Source organism: Peromyscus eremicus, chromosome 2 (genome assembly GCF_949786415.1).
Source record: "Peromyscus eremicus chromosome 2, PerEre_H2_v1, whole genome shotgun sequence".
In the NCBI taxonomy this organism is placed as follows: domain Eukaryota; kingdom Metazoa; phylum Chordata; class Mammalia; order Rodentia; family Cricetidae; genus Peromyscus; species Peromyscus eremicus.
The window spans coordinates 156,016,793-156,040,453 of NC_081417.1; the positions used below are offsets into that span (position 1 = coordinate 156,016,793).

At 47.7% G+C, this 23,661-nt stretch overlaps 2 protein-coding genes across 2 annotated transcripts in view; both read right to left on the reverse strand.

Annotated features, from left to right (window-relative positions):
• Nucleotides 1-12,328: 12,328 nt before the first annotated feature.
• On the reverse strand, nucleotides 12,329-17,957 carry Miip (migration and invasion inhibitory protein). Its single transcript, XM_059255921.1, has 9 exons — nucleotides 17,841-17,957; nucleotides 17,303-17,647; nucleotides 16,838-16,922; nucleotides 14,838-14,946; nucleotides 14,701-14,753; nucleotides 13,779-13,908; nucleotides 13,581-13,677; nucleotides 12,701-12,835; nucleotides 12,329-12,427 (listed from the first exon to the last, which is right to left on the reverse strand). The coding sequence occupies exons 1-9, from the start codon at nucleotides 17,952-17,954 to the stop codon at nucleotides 12,329-12,331; spliced, it is 1,167 nt and encodes a 388-aa protein (XP_059111904.1). The 5' UTR covers nucleotides 17,955-17,957.
• The window catches only part of Mfn2 (mitofusin 2), a 50,586-nt gene continuing 44,856 nt past the window's right edge, over nucleotides 17,932-23,661 (reverse strand). Inside the window, exon 19 of the mRNA XM_059255355.1 lies at nucleotides 17,932-18,041. Coding sequence (XP_059111338.1) covers nucleotides 18,038-18,041 — 4 coding nt within the window. The 3' untranslated portion in view covers nucleotides 17,932-18,037. The remainder of the gene's footprint in view (nucleotides 18,042-23,661) is intronic.

Sequence of the window (23,661 nt, forward strand, 5' to 3'; positions counted from 1 at the left end):
CAGGCGGATCTCTGTGAGTTCGAGGCCAGCCTGGACTACCAAGTGAGTCCCAGGAAAGGCGCAAAGCTACACAGAGAAACCCTGTCTCGAAAAACCAAAAAATAAATAAATAAATAAATAAATAAATAAATAAATAAATAAATAAATAAACGGCATTCGGCATTCTGCCAAGGCTAATGACCTGCTGTCTCTTGTCTCTGTTTTTTGATCCACAGCCCCTCGTTCGGACATGGTGAACGGGTGGTGGTAGCACTGGCGTTATCGCTACAAATGGAGGTCCCACTGAGGTCCGAGAAGAAGGGACGTCGCTGATGGACACCCGAAGGTAAGGCTGGCCAGCATTTTAAAGAAAAGAAAAGAGAAGAAAAGGGTAAATTATTATGTATCGGTGCAGCTAGCTCGAAGTCGCTCCTTGAGGAAGTTAATTGGACTGCTGAACCAGTTGGGCACCACAGTCAAGAAGAGCAAGACAGCTAAAGATTTTAAATAAAAAAGAAAATCTTCCCAATAGAGAAGAGGGAAGGAAAGGAAATTTCCCATTAGAAAAAGGAGAAAATTTTAATCAAGAAAAAAGGATTTTCCCGGTAAAAACCGGTAAAGATTTGGGGCTCTGTAGAGGAAGGATAAAGGAGAGAAAGCCTCTTCCCAGTAGTAATGAAAAAGAAAGGGCTCTTTCCGATATAAAAGTTTCAGGATAGCTAAAACTCTGAGCTTTTTCTGCCTGCCAGCACAGCGAGGCAGCATCTGAATTACAAAGAGTCGGCAGGTGGGCCTCACTGCTGCTGCTGAACAAGCAAGCCCAGAGGTTAGATCTTTGTTGTCTGTTTGCTTAATTTTGGTTTAAATTTTTCCCTCAGAGTGGGAATAATTCACTATTTAGGATCCCTTTGTGGGAAATGTTTTTCCCTTATGGTGGGAATAACTCATTATTAGTAGTCCCTTCATGGGAGTAAGAGGAAGTTTAAATGGGAGTGCTCCTGTGCGGGCCTACGTGGTGGACAAAGGCACATGCTGCTGCACGGGAGATGGCCCGGAGTAGCAGCAGCGGGCGGGCAGTATGCACCAGCGGGAGGCGCACCCACGAGGCCTGGCAAGGTAAATGGACTCACAGGCGAACAAGCGAACAGAGGCCCAAAGAGGGACGGGCGCTAAAGTTTAAAAGGGCCCAACTTCTGGTAAAAAATGTTTCGGTCAGGACATGGAATGATAAGTCAATGCTGTTTGAATTTCCAGGGATATTAATCATTCATTGTGTAAAAGATGTTCTTTTTTTTTTTTTTTTAAGATTTATTTATTTATTATGTATATGAAAGAGGGTGCCAGATCTCATTACAGATGGTTGTGAGTCACCATGTGGGTGCTGGGAATTGAACTCAGGACCTCTGGAAGAGCAGTCGGTGCTCTTAACCTCTGAGCCATCTCTCCAGCCCCGTAAAAGATGTTCTATCCTTTTGATTGTCTTAATAAATCTTTGGATGAAAGTTTGGTCTTCATGGTAGATAAACTAAAGGAACAGGATTCATAATTTTAAACTATATATTAGGTATGCTCTTGTCTGTTGATCATTACTGAAAATTTGGCTCTGCTCTTTAAGTTGCTTTCTAGAAATTCTGGTTTAATTCTATAAAGTTACCTCTTCAAATCCTATAGAGATTGTATTTAATGCTTTTATAATTGGCATATGTAAAAAGGACCATGGAAATAAAAGCTGGTGATAGAATTACTCAATTATTATTGCTTTCATATTTTAAATGCAAAATGGCGCCTATATGTAGAACTGGAAGCTTTGGAAGTACAAAAAAAAGGTGTTTTGACAAATAGTTATCGATGATAAATAGCCTAAATTAAAAATAGAATTATGGCCAAGCGGTGGTGGCGCACGCCTTTAATCACAGCACTCGGGAGGCAGAGCCAGGCGGATCTCTGTGAGTTCGAGGCCAGCCTGGTCTACAAAGTGAGTTTCCAGGAAAAGTGCAAAACTACGCAGAGAAACCCTGTCTTGAAAACCCAAAAAAAAGAAAAAAAATTGTATGGGATTGAGATTAAAAGATTATTAGATTCTGGTGCTGGATATATCTATAATTTCACAAAAATCCTGAGATCCCAACTGGCCTCTACAAGAAGTCAGGAAAATGGAGACTATTACAGGATCTTAGAGCTGTAATAAAACCATGCTTCTCATGGGAGCAACACAACCTGGTTTGCCTGTCCCTGTGGCAATTCCTAAACATTGGCATTTAATTGTGATTGACTTATATGGATGATTTTTTTATTGACTGCTAAAGATAAAAAAACTTGTTTTTGATGCCTTTTCTAATTACAAGAGGTTCTTAGCCTGGCTAATACAAATAGCCCCCAAAAAGGTACAGGTGTCCTTTCCCTATCATTATTTAGGTCATAAATTGTTACGCACAGGCATACGTCCACAAAAGACTACTCTGCGTATGGACCAGCTACGCACCCTTAATGATTTCCAAACCTTTCTGAGAGATATTCAATGGCTTCAGTCTACTTTAAAGATTCCAACAGGTCAACCTCATCCTTTCTATGATGTCTTAAAGGGTGACCCTGATCCTTTATCTCCCTGTGAATTAACAACTGAAGGGCATACAGCCCTACAATGTGTACAAGAGGCCTGGAGCAGGCTCACATACATTATATAGATCTTTCTTCTCCCTTATTGTATTTGATATTTTGTTTTTCTCATTCACCTACTTGAGTGTTTTGGCAAACAGGTCCTATTCTATGGGTACATTCACCAGCTTCTCCAGAGAAAACCATTACTCCTTATCCTTAGGCTGTTGCTCAGATTATATTTAAGGGAATCAAGATCAGTGTTCAGACTTTTGGTAAGGAGCCAGATATTGTGGTGACCCCATGCACCCAGTCTCAGATAACATGGTTACAAGCTAATGATAATGATTGGGCCATATTGACATGCTCCATACAGGGTCAGTTTGATCTCACTACCCCTCCAATGATGTGTGTCAATTTTTAAAATTACATCCTGTTATATTTCCCAAGAGAGTACAGATGACTCCTATTCCTCAGGCCCGTGTGGTATTTACTGATGGCACTTCACATGGTTTTGCTGTGGTGGTTTCTGATAACATAGTAAAGAAAATAAAAGTCCAGGACACTTCTGCCCAGATGGCGGAGGTACAGGCACTGTTGCTTGCTTTACAGATGTTTTCTGATGAACTTCTAAACATTTATACTGATAGCCAATATGTGAAACATTCCATTATGCCTTTGAAGACAACAGCCTACATACCATCCATCTCTCCCATTCATAAATATTTATTACAAGTGCAAGGACTTATATGGTCCTGCTCACATAACCTTTATGTGGGCCATATTAGAGCTCACACTCAATTGCCTGGACCTCTAAGTGAAGGTAATCAGAGGGCTGATGCCATTACTCGTATGGCTGTCACATTAGTTTGTTCTGCCTTTGATAAGGCTACTCAGTTGCATCAACGTTATCATCTTAATGCTGGATCTCTCGGTCATCATACGGCATAACCCGGGAACAAGCCATCCAGATAGTTAAATCATGTCCTATTTGTGTTGAATTTTTACCAGTTCCTCATTTGGGAGTTAATCTCCAAGGACTTTTACCTAATTATGTATGACAGATGGACATCACACACGTGCCTTCATTTGAAAAATTACAATATGTCCATGTGTCTATTAATACATATTCCTCTCTAATTTTGCCTCTGCCCATTCAGGTAAAAAGGTTAAGGATGTAAAGAATCATTGTCTTCATGCTTTTGCTTATATGGGAGTGCCAAAATACATGAAGATTGATAATGGTCCCGCTTACAGCAGTATGGGATTTTCAAAATTTTGCAAAAGTTTTTCTATTGTTAATAAGACTGTCATTCCTTATAATCCTCAAGGATAAGCTATAGTAGAACACTGCCATTGCACCTTAAAAACATATTTTGCTAAAGTAAAAAGAGGGGAGCTAGGGGCTTATCTCTCCTCTCCACATTCTATTCTTTTCCTTGTTTTATATATTTTAAATTTTTTATCAGTGGATGCTGCTGGAGTATCCGATGCAGATAAGCACTGCAGATAAGCTCCTGTTGCAAATCATCCTCTGGTGCGATGGAAGGATCTTTCTACTGGCACTTGGAGGGGACCCAATCAGGTGTTGGTGTGGGCCCGGGGTTCTGTTTGTGTCTTTCCACAGGACAATGAGGTTCCTCTTTGGGTTCCTGAGCACTGTGTATGCCCTGTGGCTGCTGGTGAATCCCAACATGACAGAGACCTATTGGGCCTTCATGAAAAACTCTCCCCTTCTGATGCCAATGGGGATTGAGAGCCCAATATGGCCAGCCTTGGCAAGCATTAACATAAGCCTAGGAACTGTAGCCATGTGGTTGGATTCTCCAGAAAGTAATGTATGGTAACTGCTTTTTCAAGTATGTTTGAGTATGTGTCACCCAGACACCTTGGAGATTAAGGAAGGTTACTGACCTCCATTTGTTAACAGTAGCATGCCAGCTAAGCCTTTTCATTTTCACAATCTTCTTCAAGCCGGTACCTACCTTTTCAGGAGTGGCTCTGTGCAACATTTATTGGCCTCCTGAAATTTATCTAGCCTCCTCTGAAGATACCTTAAAATTTGTGAGCCTGAATGTAGCCATTATGAGACCATTAGTTCTGCTCCTTGTGTGCTATCTGTTTTTGGTTTTTTTTTTGTTTTTTTTTTTTTTTTGTGTGTGTGTGTGTGTGTGTTTCTTTGTGGTTCTTAGTTGTTCTTTTGCAGAGCTGCCAGCTTAAGTCGTGCTGGGATCAAGAAAAATGGGCCTTGGTGGTTCGTGTTCCTGGAGTTGTGTCCATGCCAGTGGACCATGACAGTTAGACACAGATGATGCTCACAGGCTCCAGAAGAGAATTTGACATTGCTGCTGCCGTTGTTGCTGTTATAGCAGAGGTGGCCACCGCTGCTACTGTTTCCGGGATTACCATTTCATAATTGCTTACTACAGCTAGCACAGTGGAGACCCTGGCAGCAAAAGTAGCTACCACAGTTAATTAATCTTTCATTTTATTGGGCATGATAAATTTATTTCGGCAGTTATATACATTTCGATTGGCTTTAAAAGTTATAAAATTTATAAACTCAAGTTCCACTTGCTTTTGGGATACCATCTTACAAGGACTCCAATTTGCAGTAAGGCTCGTTAAGGAAGGGGATGGCTCAATTGCCTTTAGCCTACTGGCTATGGGTGGGTTAGGACTTCTGTTGGTCTTTTCTGTGTCGAACGCACAGATTGCAAGCCCAGTGTCACTTTGATATCTTTGGCAACAGTTAATTTTACAGCTCACACACGGTTGAGCCTCTATGATAATGAGTATTCAGAGACGGGTAATGCCTGAGGGGCACTCACCAACCTAAGGCAGAATGCCTGTGTGACCTGGGCAGGTGTCTCCATGACAGGTAAGGTGACCTGCTGACATCCCCATGCAATCTAAGTCAGAAGCTCATTTTTTAGTAAAAAGGGGGGACCTGTAGGGTCCTGGTCCCCCGTTTTGGGTAGCTGTTGCCTTGCTTGCTGACCTTGACCAGATGTCCTCCCTTTGTTTATTCCCTGCCAGTTTCCACCCTTCTGAATGCTTAAAGGAAGTTCCTTGTTTGTGTATCCTGCATATTGGGCATAAACAGCTTAGATGCAAGAATGTAGAACATCTGCAGCAAACTTCTGCCCTGCGGGGTTCTCTCGTTGTGCTGTAAGCCTGTATTTAAGGCCTCCGCACTCCTTCAATAAATGGCATTCGGCATTCTGCCGAGGCGAATGACTAGCTGTCTCTTGTCTCTGTTTTTTGATCCACAGCCCCAGACATGGTGAACAGGTGGTGGTAGCGCGGGCATTACCGCTACATTTTGGGTCTGGGAAGAAGAACCTGTCACTGTCAGTACCAGATCAGAAGTGACCTGGAATACTCCGTGGTCAGGAAGGACTCAGATCTGTGCCATGATGGGAATGTTTTTATCTGACTGCCAACCAGAAGATCTCAGGTTCAATTCTTGGCTGGCTCACCGACATTTTGACAGGAGTTACTGGGGTCAAAGTCTGGACCTAGCAGCCCTAATAAGTCAGATTCGGCAACCTTTCCTCATTAGTCAATTTTAAAGCATAGTGAAAAGCAGGAGAAGGCAATGTATTCAATGTGGCCACATTGGGAAGAAGAACAAAGAAATCCAGTGATTCCCCCCAAGTCCACCTGGGTCCTGCCATGAGGTTTAGGTTATAGTAGAAGTCAAGAGCTGTGCAGGGCTAAGCAGTCAAGGTCAAGGTGTGGTGCCCCCCCCATGAACAGCCCCGCCCAGGCGAGGCCCCGCCCAGGAGTGACCCCACCCAGGAGTGACCCGTCATTTCTTTTTCTTCTTCCTCTCCTTGTATGCTTTTTGTTTTTGCTTTTGCTGTTTTGGTTTATTTTGTTGTTCTAGACAGGGTTTCTCTGTGTAGCCCTGGCTATCCTGGAACTAGCTCTGTGGACCAGGCTAGCCTCGAACCTAGTGGTCTGTCTGCCTCTGCCCTGAGTGTTGCTAAACTGGTTCATCCTTTCAAATTCAGACTCTCTTGCAAGGTGGTCTGACAAGCCAGAGCTCTGTGATTACACTTTCCCTTCTCCCAGCGTGAGGCTCCTGGGCCAATCCCAGTTTCTCGGGCTCTTTGCTTCAATGGTTTGAAAGTCAAAGAATAACCTGTTCCAGCCAGGCTGGCTCCATTTCAACCCAAACCACCGCAGGAACCTTCCTGCTGCTGTGGACCCAGCCTCAGGCCACTCTCACTGGCCACATCAGTCTGGATTCCCCCTTTCGGTTTCCTGTGCACCTCAGCCGTGCTAACAGCCACCTCAGCGCTCAGGTGCTGGTCACAGGGAAAGCCCTGGTCACCCACAGCCTCTTCCTCTCTATGGACAGAGCTCTGAGTCCAAAAATAGTAATGAATAAAAAAAGAAAGAAATACCAACGGGTGGTGGTGGTGCACACCTTTAATCCCAGCACTCAGGAGGCAGAGTTAGGCGGATCTTTGTGAGTTTGAGGCCAGCCTGGTCTACAGAATGAGTTCCAGGACAGCCAGGGCTACACAGAGAAACCCTGTCTCAAAACAACAACAACAATAACAACAACAAAAAAGAAAGAAAGAAAGAAAGAAAGAAAGAAAGAAAGAAAGAAAGAAAGAAAGAAAGAAAGAAAAAAGAAAAAGGGAAAGAAAAGACATGACTGCTCCTCGGTATGGTGGAGGAGAAAGTTTATTGTAGATAAAAAGGAGAGCATAGCCAGATGGAGACATCAGGGAGAGTCCAGAGTGCACATGACCAGGATGAGCTGACCCATGTGGGAAGATGGAGTGGGGTGCAGATGGGAAGGCTGGGGGGGGGGGTCACATACAGCAGTCAGGAGGCCAAAGGTACAAAAGGGGTGGGTAAAATCTGGTTTAGAAAAGGAAGAGCCTCTGGGGAAGGGCAGTCCAGTCCCTGGGCTGGAGAGTTCAGGGTAGAGGGCAGGTGTGCCAGCCATACCCTGTAACAGGTAGGAACTGAGGGATGCTGAGAGAACCTGGCAGCCAGATCTGCTCTGATGTGTTAAATAGGCACCTCAGCCATTTTCCCCAGGTTTGAGACCTAACAGGTAAGAAGATGCATCCCCTGTGTGTTCCCAGACAGGCAAAGGCAAAAAGCCTGCGAAGGCTGAACAAGAGTAAATTCAGCACCTTATCCTTTTTGGCATGATCCTGGTGTTAGGACAGGCTAGAGCAGAGGACAGGAAAAACTGAGGAGATTCTTAATGTCTCCCCGGTGCAAACATCCCCTACTTACCATGGTCCAACTTACAACCTACAGTGCTTTCACAGAAATCCCATACAAGCCATCCACACCGTGGTCGTATCTTAACTTTTCCATGGGCTGGTACAACATGGCCGGATCCTCATTCTTGATGCTGGAGGGAGACCCCAGCTCAGATCCCAGCCACGAGACCATGAGGGTAAACCATCGAGACACTTCATGGGATAAAATCTGCAGCACCCCGGGTGGCTGAATTGTCCCCTTTACCTCTTATTGGCATTGCCACAGTTTTATAGGTGATGAAAGCCAGCTCAAGAGGTCACACAGTGGACCAAGGGTCACACAGTACTGGGAGGAGTGTTTCTGAAGCCATGCTCTGTTTTCTCCATTTGGGCTGAAATGCTCAGAGCAAGCCAAGAACAAGGCTGAGGAGGACCTGGGGCTGGACCAAAATGTGAATTCCCAGAACATCAGAGCATCATAGGATACTTGTCTTAGAAGAAGCAAATAATCGTGTATTTCATGCTACATATGCACTCAGGAGGGACAGGAGTAAAAACGGAAGAGATCTGGTGAAGCACACACCTGTATCCTGGCACTGGAGAGGGAGAGGAAGGAGGATCAGGACTTCAAGGCCAATGCTGGAGGCTGGAGAGATGCCTCAGAGGTTAAGAGCATCGGGTGCTCTTTCTGAGGACACTGGTTCAATTCCCAGCACCCACGTGGCAGCTCACAACTGTCTGTAACTCTAGTTCCAAGGGATCTGATTTCCTCACACAGACATACATGCAGGCAGAACACCAATGCACATAAAAATAAAGAGGAATCAAGGTCAGTGCTGGGTTCATACAAAAATATGGATGGTTAAAGTGTGGAATGGACACATAATGGAATATTATTCAATCTTCAAAAATGAAAATTCTGAAGGAAAAAAGAAAAGCACACTGTCACTGTAGTCTTACTATTACCTAGCCTACCACTCCTGGCAGTATACTTACTAAACTTACTTTCTTCCAAAAAATAAAATTACTAAGGAAATCCTGACACATTACAACATGGATGAAACTTACATTATTTACAGTGAAATGAGCCAGTCGACAAAGAAGAGCTGTTGGTTGAGTCCAGTTATATGAAGTTCCTAGACTAGTCAAATCCAAAGATACAGAAAGAATGATGGCTGCCAGCAGCAAGAGGAGACAGACACTAGGAGGTCCAATTTAAAGGGGACAGAGTTTCCTGGATGGAGTGAGGGAAGTTGAGCAAGAATTCTTGTGCTGACAAGATGGTTCAAGCAAGCCTGACCACCTGAGCTTGATCCCCAGGACTGACGTGAAGAAGAGACCTGACGCCACAGGGTTGTCTCCTGACTTCCACTCACACACGTGAGCATGTGCAATCCCTCACCATAACAGACAGATCCTTTAAGGGACAAACTGTCCTTTCAGATTCCAAACAGACCATCACCTGATGCATTTTACCTGTCCTCAATCATCTGTTCACAAATGTAAGCCATCATTAATTAAGTTTTCTACTGTGGAAATTAATAATGAGAAGACATGTGAAAAAAAACATTTTAATATTCACTTATCTTTATTTCATGGGTTTGAGTGTTTTGCCTCCGCATACGTATGTCCACTGTGCGAATAGGCCAGAAGAGGGCGCTGGGTTCCCCAGAACCAGAATTATGAATGGTGGAGTCACTTGTCGGTTCTGGGACTGAACTCTGGTCCTCTGGAAGAGCAGCAAGCACTCTTCACCACTGAGCCATCTCTCCAGCCTCAAAAGAGGGAAAATTGTTTCTTAAGTAAAAGGTATGATGTTGTATATAAACAAACAAACAAACAAACAAACAAACACACAAATAAATAAATAGAAAATTTTTTAAAAAGGTGAAATAAACCCTCACATTAAACCAATTTGGGGCATTAACTCCTTACTGCAGCATGACCTGAGTCACCCTGACACAAGGGGGATGAAAGAAAAGCATCTTCACAGCTGCATGAACATGAGTCACACAACAGTACAACCCTCTAAGCTAAGAAACTTTAAATAAAAAACATAAAGACACATGTTTAGAAGGTCAAGGTGGTAGACACCTGCATCTCAGCAGCCAGAGGCTAAGGCCTGAGGACTGCCATGGCTTTGAAGCCAATGGGGCCCTTGATCTCAACACACACACACACACACACACACACACACGCACACGCACACGCACACGCACACGCACACGCACACGCACGCACGCACGCACGCACGCACGCACGCACGCATGCACGCACACACGCAGAGCAAGTGCCTCTGAATGGTTCAAGTACCCATTTGCTTTTTTTTGTTCTATGAATCTGGCATTTTTTTAAAAAAGGTTTTTTTATACGTATGGGTGTTTGGCCTACATGTATGTCTGTGTACCACATGCATGCCTGGTGCCTGCAAAGGCCAGAAGAGGCCATTGGAGTTCCTAGAACTGAAGTTACGCAAAGTTATAAAATGCCATGTGGGTGCTGGGAATTGAAACTGGGACCTCTGGAAGAACAGCCTGTACCAACTGCTGAGCCATTTCTCCAGCCTGAAAGTAGAACTTAAAAAAATAAAAAAGATTTCGTGTATGTCCTTATATGTGCAAAAGTGTCTCCAGAGGCTAGAGACGGTGTTGGATCCCCTGCAGCTGGAGTCACAGGCATCGGTGTGCCACCCAATAGGAGTGCTCCAATGCCAGTCCTCTGATGGAGCAGTGTCTTCGTTACTGTTCCAAGGCTATGGTAAAACACCATGACCAAGGCAACTTAGAGAGGGAAGGGTTTGTTTGGGGCTCATGGTTCCAGGTTAGCGTCCATAATGATGAGGATAGCCTGGCGGCAGGGCAGCTGGAGCTGGAAGCTGAGAGCTGAGGACTCACATCTAAAACCACAAACAGGACAGACAGAACACACTCCCCAAGCCCACCTCCAGTGACATACTTCCTCCAACGAGGCCACACCTCCTAAGCCTATCCAAACCCCAAGGACACTAGAGTTAACCTTCACATGCCCGAGAATACCGAGAATATTCCCACTCAAATACAAGTACTATGTGCTCTTAGCTGGGAGCCATCTCTCAAATTTTTTTTTGAAAAAGCTGAAAAAAAATTTTTTTAGAAATTTACTTATTTATTATGTATATAGTGTTCTGCCTGCACATATGCCTGTGTGCCAGAAGAGGGCACTAGATTTCACTATAAATGTTTGTGAGCCACCATGTGGTTGCTGCGAATTGAACTCAGGACTTCTGGAAGAGCAGCCAGTGCTCTTGATCTCTGAGCCATCTCTCCACCTTGCAAAGCTGAAATTTAATAATAATAATAATAATAATAATAATAATAATAATAATATTATTATTATTATTATTATTATTAATATACCTAAAGCATACAAGGGATAGGAGAAACAAGACCCCACTCCCAAATCCCAAATCTGTTCCTGACATCAGAAACAGATTTCTTGAATGTCAGCTTCCCAACTTATCCTACCTAGGGTTGTGGGTCACCTAGTTTCTAGAACCAAGCCCAGAAATGGGCATGTAGATGCCAGGGACCTCAAGAGAACCCTTCCAATGATATCAAGGAGAATGATCGCTTACTCAATATAAGACATATTTTTCAGTGAGTGTGTGTGTGTGTGTGTGTGTGTGTGTGTGTGTGTGAATGCAGGTGCACACATGCCATGGTGTGCATAAAAAAGTCAGAAGGCCACATTGGGTGTTGACTCATACTTTCCACCGTGAAGTAGGGGGTTTCTTTGTTGTTTTCCCAATGTGTATACCAGGCTAACTGGCCCATGAGCCATAGGCATTCCTCGCTCCATCTCTCATCTCCCCATAGGATTACAGACACTCAGTATTTGGCTTTTACATGGATCCTGGGGATTTGAACTCAGGTCCTCAAACTTATATAGGAAGGATTCTTATCCATTGAGCCATCTCCCCCTGCCTGAGATACTGTAACATTGACCGTGGCTCTAGCCTGCCTTGGAGAACCAACCCCATTTGTCTGGTAGACAGCCATCTATCTAGACCTGAAAGTTACAGAAAAAGCTAGAAGCCAGAGCAGGGCCCAGAGGATGTGCCTGTATTCCTAATACTTAGGAGGATCAGAGAAGTTCAAGGTCATCCTTGGATACATTGTGAGTTCCAGGCCAGCCTGAGCCATGTAAGACCCTACCACGAAAAATACACAAAAAAGAAGCCACACTCCAAGTGATGGGTGCTGGTGTCTCCCTTAGGCAAAGCGAAACCAGTTGAGGCCAGGACACCTGGACATCAAGGGGACCAGCAGGAAAGACAAGTTACTGGGGACAAAAGCTTTATTTACATACCACTCATCTCCTCCCCCTCCACCCTGGAGTTCCTACCCCAGGAGGCAGAAGGGCCAGGGCCACGCCTGGACCCTCGCATCTGCCCAGCCCAGGACACACAGCACAGCCACTTCCATCTTGTCAGGATCCAGCCTCATCTTGCGGGCTTCCATATCGTCCCTTCTGAGTGGTCAGTCCACAGCGCTTCTAGTGGGGGGGGGGGGGGGGGGGCGGGGCTGGGCAACCTGAGGCTCTGACCAGATGGGTGGTGGGACCCGTGTTGGCAAGGCCTGGAAGGTGAAGAGGGAGGTGTTGGGGAGCTACTAGGGGAGAGATGAATGGAAAAATGTTAGGGGGTCACTTGGGGATAGGTGGGGTCCAGTATTAGCCTCAATTCCTCCTGCACCTTGGAGTGAGGGCCACCTTCCTGAGTAGACTGGAGCAGGTGGCAAGGAGTGCCGAAGTTGGAGGGACAGCTTGTCAGGGCCTGAGCTCCCATCTCGACAGGATCTGTCTCACCCGGACACCTCCCACCCCAGGTTGGGACAGACCCTGGACCCTACCCCACGGGATGAGCTGGTGGCTGACAGACGTCGGCGCTGCGCTCCACAGGAAACAGAGGACCACAGGTCAAGACTCTTGGGGACAGAGCTTTTCTCAGGCTTTGGAGGGAGGATGTCCCAGCCCAGCAGACAGTGCTGTGAAGAGCAAAGGTTAAAAGGCACCTGCCATCCCCAACTACGGAAAAGCCCCCTGAGCAGCCAGGGTCCCTTCCCTGGGGCAGCAGGTGTATCTAACCACGGGTTACCCTAGGTCACCCCAATCTCAGTCCCTATTGACCTGGTCACTCCAACCCTCCCCAAGATGGATGAGATGATGTGGATATTAATGGAGCCCTTTCCACAATGGACTTGGCCCCGAACACCTAAGTTGCATGACCTCACTAAACCATCCTTGTGACCCCAATACTGAGGATGTTCCCTTTCTACCCACTTTATAGGGGAGCCAAAGGGTCTTTTCCCTCTTCTCTTCCCCCAGTTGCAGCTACTCTGTCCTTCACCAGGTATGAGCAGGATATCCTTTGACTTCCATTCTGACTAGGAAATGGGATGCACGATGGAATCATAAAGGTCTGGGTTCAAATCCATCACTCCTACCAGCTCTACTCAGCCTCTGTGGCCTGTGTGGGGCGGGGTACCACAGTGGCTGCAGTGACTGTGGGAAACAGCCCTTCTAAGAGCCACGCACGTGGCACCCAAGAACTCAGTGAATAGGGCCCATGTAGACACCCAACTTAGACACCACGTTGGGGACGGGTGTCGCACCAGCCCAGTGAAACCAGAGGCCTGCTAGCAAGGAGCCTTGGAGCAAGGTCTCTTCAAGGCTAGCTCAGGATCCCGCCCACATATGCCTGCCTCCAGCCTCTTTGGGCAGGCAGCTTACCCGAGGCAGAGCCAGAGTGTCAGATGCATCAAAGCTTTTCCGTCTGTGAATTCGATACCGGTGTGGGGGGTCCAGGATGGATAGGGGGATGCTGACCCTGTGTAAGAGGCACAGCATCAAAATCAGCAGGGGCCACATTCTGTACCCTACCCTAGTCCACTGGGACCTGCTAGGAATTCCAGTGCTCTTGACACTCACCTGACTTGTGCAGGCTCCATCAGAGTCTCAGGGCCCTGTTGGTCTCGGGGTACCCCACACAGGCGGCAAGGGGTACCTGGGTCCACTGGCACAGGAAACAGGCGCCGGTTGATACGGTAACAGTACACACCTGTGAGGCCCATGAGATACCACAGTTCCTCCTAAGCCAGGAAATTTGTTGCCGGGGGCTCTGGCTGTTCCTAGTCACATAAGCCATACCATCCATTGAGGAGTCACTCTGTGCCACTTTTTTTCCAGCCCCTCTCCTCCCAAAGTCTTGAGTCCACACCTAAGTTCAGGGAGAAATGTCTTCTCTGGGGCATTGAGAGCTACACCCCACTATCTATCTCTGAAAGCTGCTGGAGAGAGATGGTTGTCAGGGACCAAACATGAACCATGGAAAAGTACTAGCTAGGCCAGAGAACAAGCCACAGGTCCTAAACCAGATGCCCTCAAAGATAAAGAACATTCCTCGGTCAGGTAGGTCAGGTAGCATAGCAACAGAACGCTGGGCCCTGACCAGTGACCTTACCACCTAGCACAACATCCTGCAGCCTCACGACTTGCACGTCCTCCTTCACTTGCATGTCTCCCCTCAACTGCACGTCCGGCACGTCCTGCACCCCTTCCCTCCTTCCTGCCCCCTCCCCCTCCAACGCTATATAAGCCTTGCTGAGAATAAAATTTGCAGCTTGATCAGAACCCTGTCTTGCTGTCTTCCTTTAGTGTCTCCCCGTCCCTTTCATTCTCTCCCGCAGGTGGGTCGCCCCATTGACACCCTACTGGCCGGGGCAGATGGTTACAAAGGGCAGGACCTAAGCTAGCCAAAGCCCCAGGCCATAATGGATCCCACACTGTTCAGACAGCAGGCTGCCCTCCCTGAGTGGCCAGTCAGAGTGACCTGGTGGAAGTGTACACTCACACTCGTGGTCCTCTTCTATACCACTGCTCTCTTGCAGGTCTGGGAACACAGCTCTGGGGGTAGGAGGGGAGTGATAAGCAGGATGAGTGACAGAGTCCCCTACCCACCCTCGACACTCCTCATGAACCCTTGTTTACTCAGGGGAGTTGCAAACACAGTCCTCTTTGTTGGTTTCTCGAAACCTCTGAAGCATGGAGAAGAAGGCCTCGTGTTCGCTGGTGACCGTAGAGCTACTGTCCAGGGTCCCTGGGTTGAGCAAAGCACCACTAGGTAAGTTAAGGCTAAATGGGCTAGGGCCCCACCTTGCCTCTAGGACTCTTCACCCACTGTGACAACCAGCTCTGAGCACCAGCCTGCCCTGATATAGTCGGTCATCCACAACAACTCCCTCACAGAGCCCTTACAGGGGCCACACACTCATTTTATTAGAGACAGTAACTATGTAGCCCTGGCTGGCCTGGAACTCCATATATAGATCAGGCTGGCCTTGAACTAATAGAGACTGGACTACCTCTGCCTCTTGAGTACTGGGATTAAAGGCATATGCCTCCATGCCCTACCTACTTTTTTTTTGTGGGGGGGCCAAGTTCTCATGTAGCCCAGGCTGGCCTCCAATTCAACACTTCTGCCTCCACCTCCCAGTGCAGAGATTATAGGCACACACCTGGCTTACATTCTTACTAGCTGAGGAAGAGTGGGAAGCTAGACAAGGTTCCCACTCTGAGGAGGCTATATTCTAAAGGGTCAAAAGACTAACTAGTTACCAAAGAACTTTGTGATGTGATACTGAATGGTGACACCTGCCGGGAAGCTGGAGGCCAGAGCCAGGTGGCTGAGTGCCACAGGGCAGAAGTTCCGAGGGAGGTCTGAGAAGGTGACCGGAGCAGAGACCAGGGAAGTCAGGTGGATAAATCAAAAGGATACCCCAGCAGGTGAAGAAAGCAGGTGCTTGGCATGTGTGAGGAACTCAGGAAGGAAATGCGACCAGAGGACAATAGAGGGCGGGGGTGGAGCGATGGAGTCGGAGAGGATTCAGGGACAGGAGCGTCGAAATCAGGTCGGCCATGTTTTTAGAGGACACATCCTTGAGGCTGAGAGGTGAGGGGAAGGGGGTCAGTTAAAGGGAGATCGTGGATTCTAGAAATGCACTAAGGAAGGTCTAGAGAATGTACTCATGGTCAGGACATGAAACACGTAAAAGGGAGGCAGAGTCGAGGCTGGGCCCAAGGTCATAGCCTGACTTCTTAAGTTCACAGAGATAGGAGGAAGAGGGGACGCACACAGGAGGAGGTGGAAACCAGAATCCCGTTATGGATGTGGGATTAGATATTTTTAAATTACATTTTATTTTTATTTATGTGTGTCTAAAAAAATTTTCAGTGGGGTGTGGTGGCATACACCTTTAATCTTAGCACTTGGGAGGCAGAGACTGAGGGATCTCTGTGAGTTCAAGGACAGCCTGTTCTATATAGGGAGTTCCAGGACAGCCAGAGCTATGTAGAGAGACCCTGTCTCAATACACATACACACACACACACACACACACACACACACACACACACACACACACACTTAAGGTACTGGCTGTGTCAGGCAGTGGTGGTGCACGCCTTTAATCCCAGCACTCGGGAGGCAGAGGCAGGTGGATCTCAGAGTTCTAGGACAGTCTGGTCTACACAGAGAAAGCCTGTCTTGGAAAACAAACAAAACAAAACAAACAAACAGAAGAACACTGGTTGCTCTTGCAGAGATTCAGTTCCCACTTCCCACACAGTGGCTCACAACCATCTATAACTCCAATTCCAGGCTCTGACGCCTGCTTCGGGACTCCACAGGTACCAGGCATGCACATGATGCACAGACATACATATACGCAAACACACACACAAATTAATAGCTAAAATGAAAAACCAAAAGCTAAAATGGCACAATTTCTGCTGCACGGTTTTAACACTCAATACACAGTAATGAGGCTGTCGGGAGGACAGGAGCCCTCGGGTACCAGGAGAAGAGCAGCAGAGTGGAGATGTGCCCACTAGGGATCAGCAGGGGCCTGACCTCTATAAATGCTCAAATATGGAGCAGCCCTGATTCATTCACTCATTCAGCATCATGTGTGTCCAACCCCGCCACTCACCTGCAACCCAATCATAGCTCAGGTATGGCCGGAAGTGCCAGTCACTCTCAGGCACTGTAGACTCTTGGGAGAAGGTCACTTTGGGCTGAGGAAGTAGACAAGGAGGGCATGGGCTAGACCAGCAGGCCTGGCCCAGAGGAGGCCCCATTCCAGGAGAACAACGCACTGTGTCTTGACTTAGACCCCAGGGTGGTGCTAACCTCAGCTGGGGAGCTCAGAAACCGGAAGGTAAGTCTGGCACCACTTTGGATGTGGCTTTGAACAAACCTGGGCTCCAAGCCTCAGTCCCTCCATCTGTACAATAGGCTTTGCCTCCTTCTTCCCAAAGTGCTAAGAACTGATAGCAATAACTGGACCTTTTGGAAGCCTCACCCCTACAAGGGAGGCTTGTCCAGGAACACTTTGTCAGAGAGGGGAACTAAGGCTCAAAAAGCTCTCCCTGACTTTCGGGCACTCCTGAGTTACCTTAGATGGCTTGCTTGGTTGTGACAGGATGGATTTGGGGACCTGTGTCTTGTGAGGTCCCGGACTTTTTGGTCCTACCAAAGGCACTGGCCCCTTCAGGCCCTCAGTGGCTAGCCAGGGTACTGAGGGAGGCCACAGTCCATCCTGGAGCTCCGGGTGTTGGCATGTGGCAGGTGGGAGAGAGTCTACTCTGCAGCTGTCCTTGCCATACTGGGTCATGTCAAATATGTCTCCTCGATGACTGTCTGGTGGGTCCTGTGAGCTTGGGGCCACTGAGGCGGTGGAAGAACTCTCTTGGGACAGTGGCATTTCTAAGTTGCTGCTGCTGCTATAGTCCAGGTGTGACTGCAAGAAACAGGTCAGGTTACCCAAGCAGCAGCCTGGCCAGTGCCCAGCCACTCTGGCTCGCTCTGGACACATAGGTCTTCATTCTGCTGTGGCCTCTGGGTGTCCCAGCCCAGTCTCTTCCTCCCAAGGCCTCAGTTTTGCAACCTAAGGCTAACCCTGGAAGCTTGGCATTACCAAGGGGACCACCTACCTTTGACACTACTCTGGCCACTGACCGACACATGGCATCATGCCCAGCCCACAGCTGCTTCATCAGCTCCAGGCTGAGCAGCCGAAGCCGAACGGGGTCTTTAGTCTCTGTCATCTTGGGCAAAGGTTACAGCTTTTCACAGCAATGTCACTGGCTCTGGGCTGCAGGATACTCACAGGAGGTGCTCAGGCTAGGTTCTACCTGAAGTCAAAGGATCAATAACAAAACATGAGGGAGGGAACCTGTCACCCAGGCCTGAATCAAAACCATCACCAGGGTTCTCCTTTACTGTGCCGTCTCACCCTGGTTAGTTAACCTCTCTGTGCCTCTTGTCCTAACCTGATTACCTACCATGCTGTCACTAGGGTAACACAGGGCAGTGCATGTTCAACTCCTAGTCTGGCACTCGATAAATGTCCATTACTACTAAGCCAGCCAGGATGTCTGGAAAGTCTCCAGCATTCTTAATTCCCATCTGCTTTATGTGCCAATTGTGCTGTTTCTTTCCCCAAAAGACCACACCTCAGAAGGCTGTGCAGGGCTGTTTGAATGAATATGGACAACAGGAAATGCTTGCCTGCTGAGAGACTAAGACTCCCATTGGGCCTTCCTTATGTGATTCCTGGAGCCTGTGAGATGGCTCAGTGGGTAAAGGTGCTTGTGGCCAAGCCTGACGATCTGAGTTCAATTTTCAGGGCCTACATGGTGGAAGGGGAGAGCTGACTCCCACAAATTGCCTTCTTACCTCCATACGTGTGTCATGGCATGTGCTTGCCCATACCCACACACAAATAAAAAATGGTTTTTAAAATTATCATATAGAAAGAGACTAGTACAGAGTGCTAATTCAAAGATTAACAACGTGATATCTGGTGCTGGCATCGAACCCCAGACCTGCAGCATTAAGCCTGTTCTCTGACACAACGCTACCTCCCCCACCCCACCCCCGCCAATCTTTCCTTCTTTTTTTTTCCTTTTGCACCTGTACCCCAAGGTCACATAACTACTAAGTGTCAAAATAAGGGTCTGAACTAAAATGTGGGTTCCTGGTTGTTGTGCAGTGGCTACTCCTCCTGACATTCAAGCATCTCCCTCCTGGTGGGAGGAGGGGGTCTCCTCAGAAAGTCGCGACAGTTTTAAGTTTGCTTTAAACAACTTTGGATCGGAGCTCCCTGCAAGCTGTACAGGGGTGAATCCGAACCCATGCTAGGTGGGTTTGTCAGTGACGCAGCTGCCTGCCTTTGGGTCATACAAGTTCTCAGAGTGACCCCAATACACTCATGGGTGGACCAGCTACACTTGTGTGGAATCTCTGCTCTGCTCTGTTGGCTGTTCTCTGGGCAAACAGACCTTTGTTGACATATGACTCCCGACTAAGGGTCTGCACTTAGGAAAGCCTGGCCCTGACAGGGTTGGTAGGTTCCTGGGAAACCTCCCCCTACTCCTGCCAGCTTTGGACACCTTTCTGCAGGGGATGTCTGCAGTGTCGGGAAGCGCTTCCCACTTCCTTTACAACCGCAGTTCCAGACTCCTCCACCAGCACCAGAGCTTTAACTCCGGGTTGGGTCAGAACCCCTGCCTGCTCTGTCCCAGCCCTGCCACCCCACACGCCCCTGGGGACTCGGGTCTCCATGCAGTCTGCAGGGGGCGAGCAGAGAAGCAGACCGCAGACTCTCACTCACGAGCACCCATGCAGGGTGCACATCGGGCCTGGGCGCTAGCCCTTTCTCTACCTGGTCTAGCTGGACGTAGGCACACCTCTCTGGTCCCAAGATCAGGGGCCGCTTTGGATAAAAGGACTTGGACGCTCTCCACCCGGAAGCCCAGGTCCCCAGCAGCCCGGGGCTCCGCCCCCTCTGGGTGGGGCCTCCGACAGTTGTCCTAATTGGATAATGCTGGGGCGGGATCTCCACCAGCTGTCCTGATTGGCCAATTGGCCAGGCCGGACACCAGACAAACGTTATTTCGCATCCGGAAGCGGCAGTTTCAATTTGGGGGTGGGGCTAATGGCCCCTCGTTGCTTATTTGCTGATAATGTCAAGTCTACCACCAACTCGAATTTTACTGAATGGAAAGTACCAGAACTACAGGTTCCGATTGGTCAGTGTGGCCCAGCTACGTAAAATCCGGATGATTGTGAAGCCTTGAGTGACTGCGGATGGGCGGGACAAGAGACGAGGGCAATGCATTCCATCTTTCAAGCTTTTTTTTTTTTTTTTTTTTAAAAGAGAAAATCATATGAAGCCTAGCCTTGCTTCAGACTAAGGGCTCCTCTCGGTTAGTGGGGGAGGGTTGATTTACAGGCCTCCCCTATTATGCCTGCTTTCTTTAACACTTCAAGTCTTTGTGAAGTGCCTAGTTTGTGCCAGAGACATTGGAAGGCAAAGATTTAAGAGTGGGGACGGAGAGAGAAAAGTCGCTGGCAAAATTACAATATAGACAACAAAAATCTGGACCTGTAAAATATAAACCAAAATTAGCCGGGCATGGTGGCGCACTCCTTAAATCACCGCTTTCAGGAGGCAGAGGCAGGGGGATCTCTGTGAGTTTAATACGAGTTCCAGGACAGCCAGGGCTACACAGAGAAACCCCATCTAAAAAAAAAAAAAAAAAAAGATTTAAGCCAAAACGTAATGTAGCTCAGACTGGCCTCAAACCGCTATGTCGGGGCTGGAGAGATGGCTCAGAGGTTAAGAGCACTGACTGCTCTTCCAGAGGTCCTGAGTTCAATTCCCAGCAACCACATGGTGGCTCACAACCATCTGTAATGAGATCTGATGCCCTCTTCTGGTGTGCAGGCGTACATGCTGTATACATAATAAATAAATAAATCTTAAAAAAAAAAAACAACAAAAAAAAAAACCGCTATGTCATGAGGATGATCTTAGATTGACTCCTTCCTAATCCTGTAGCCTTTACCTCCCCTAATACTGGGATTACAGGAGTATTCCAGCATACACAGTTTGTATGGCAGTGTTACCGTAGTGTTTTGAAGGGCACCGTGTTTTTAATACTCCTAGCGGTGAGCCGGTCCCCTTTCTCCCTGTCACAGTCAGAAGGCCAGCCTGCCCCAGGAAGAGGCCGTGGAGGACACTTGAACTCACATCCTGGAATTTGGTGTACGGGGCCTGTTCTGTTCCCACTGTCTTCATTCAACAAGCACAGTTTACTGATATTGCAAGCGCCTACTCTGTGCCAGGTATCGGGGTGGGGCGGGGGAGCAGCAGAAATGAAGTGCCCTGCGAGAGCATTACAATCAATACGATGCCATGGGTGTGCTCATGCACACCTTCAACCCCAGCACCCAGTAGGCAAGGGGCAGGCAAGAGTTCAAGGCCAGCAGCATGGTCTACACAATGAGCTCCGGGACAGCCAGGACTGTTACACAGAAAAACCCTGTCTCGAAAAACCAAAAAATAAATAAATAACTTTAAAAAAATAGCACTAGGAAAAAATGTTCTGAGTGCCTCAACTGTCACCGCTGCTGCCACTTGTCACTGTGATCGACACTCTGCTGATATCATCCTCCAGCTTCGTTGGCCTTTCACCATGGATCTAATACCAGCCACTCTACAAGGAGCTCCTAGGCTATCAGGACTGGTTTGGACTGCTGAGCTTCCTTCCTTGATTCTCAGCCTCTCCAACATACAGATGGCCACTTTGGACCTTCCAGCTCCATTGTGTAAGCCAGGCTAATAAATCCCCTTTTATAACACATGCACACATTGTTGGTTCTGTTCCTCTAGAGAACCCTGCCTAATACAAATGCTCAATATAACACTACCACTGAGGCCTGCTGGACCTTCCATACGGCACCCTTGTTTACCACAGGCACCTCTAGCACAAGCTCCCATCCTGTGGCTTCTTCCAGAGTTTTCTCTTGCCCTGAGATTCACTCACTAGACACATATAGACTAAAGCCACAGCCACAGCCACAGCCACAGCCACAGCCACACACACACACACACAGCTGGGCAGTGGTGGTGCATGCCTTTAATCTTATCACTTGGGAGGCAGAGGCAGGTGGCTCTCTGTGAGTTCGAGGCCAGCCTGGTCTACAGAGCTAGTTCCAGGACAGCCAGGACTATACAGAGAAACCCTGTCTACAAAAACAAAAAGTATATATTTATAATGTCTTGAATTATCCACTGGGTCAAGGCTGTAGCTCAGATGTAGAAAGCATGCTTACCATGTGCAAAGCCCATGGTTCCACTCCTATCGTAAAAAGAAAAAAATCAAAGGGCATACAAAGTGATTCACTGTACCAACTGTTGCTGAGGATGGGAAAAACTGGAACTCATCCACTGCTGGCAGGGATATAAAATGCTGTAGCTACTTCAGAAAAAGGTTGGTAGTCCTTAATAGTATGTAACCCAGAAATTCCAGTCTGTGGTATCTACCAGGAAGGAGAATTTATGTCCATACAAAGACCTGTACATGAATATTCCTATCAGCCTTGCACACTGGTACCACAAAAAAAGCCAAACCATCTGATTGTGTATCAGCTGCACTCACTAGTGTCACAGAAAACCAAGGCCACATATTGTATAATTCCACTTACATGGAATGTTCAGAAAGGACGAACCTATAGAGACAGATCAGTGGATCCAATGTCCAAGTCTGGGGTGGGATGGGGTGGGGTGGGATGGGGTGGGGGTGTCATCATAGACGGAAATTCAAATTTGGGTTGTGTTTGGTTGCTGCACAAGTTTTTAACATACTGAATTTTTTTTTTTCAAGACAGAATTTCCCTGTGTAGCCCTGGCTGTCCTGGAACTTGCTCTGTAGCCCAGGCTGGCCTATAACTCAGAGATCCACCTGCCTCTGCTTCCCAAGCTCTGAGATTAAAAGCGTGCACCACCATGCCCAGCTGATTGAATATACTCTTAAAAATGGACTTGTCGGACTGCAGCACGAGCTGATAGTCCTAGCACTAGGGTGGCTGAGGCAGAATTTTAAGGTTGAGGACAGCTAGGGCTACACAGAGAGACCTTGTCTCAAAAATATGGTGGGGCCCAGGAGATGGCTCAGCAGGTAAATCTCTTTAGCTGTGAAAAATGAGGACTCTGGGGCCAATCAATAGAAGACATATAAAAGCCAGATGTGGCACACCTTGGAAACCCTAGCACCCTTATGCTAAGATTGAGGGGAGGTAGGTGGAGACAGAATGGCCTGTAAGCTCCCTGGCCAGTCTGGAGCATGTTTGGAAGCAAACAAGAGACACCCTGCCTCAACAAGATGGGGGGTGGTGAGGTAAGCACAGACTCCCAAGTTGTCCTGTGGCCTCCATGTGCATGAGATGGCACATCAATGCGTGGGCATGCACAAAGTTTCAAAGAGAGGTGTGTGTGCTGGGGACGTAGCTCAGATGGCAGAGTGCTGGTCTAGAGTGCACAGAGCCCTGGGTTTGATCCCCAGCATGCACAAATTGAGCATGGCAATGCACACCCTTAATCCCAGCACTCAGAAGGCAGAGGCAGGTGGATCTCTGTGAGTTCAACCTCGTGAGCTCCAGGCTAACAAGGCTACATAATAAGGGTAGAGAGAGGGCTCAGTGTTGACAGCCTTTGCTGCAGTCATGACAACTGGTTTTTTGGATCCCAGAAACTACATAGCAACCCCCCCCACACACACACACCAGCTTTAAAAGTAAATTTTAAAAAATGCGTGTACACATTGTGGTGTTTCAAAAGGTGTACAGAATCTGACCCTTTTTGCCGCTCCTGTTGCAGGCAGCCCAGGCCAGGGCACCTTCATGGCCCCCCTGGAGTGTTATTGTCATGGCCTGGCTGGTCTCTTTGCTTCCATCCTGGCTCCGCTG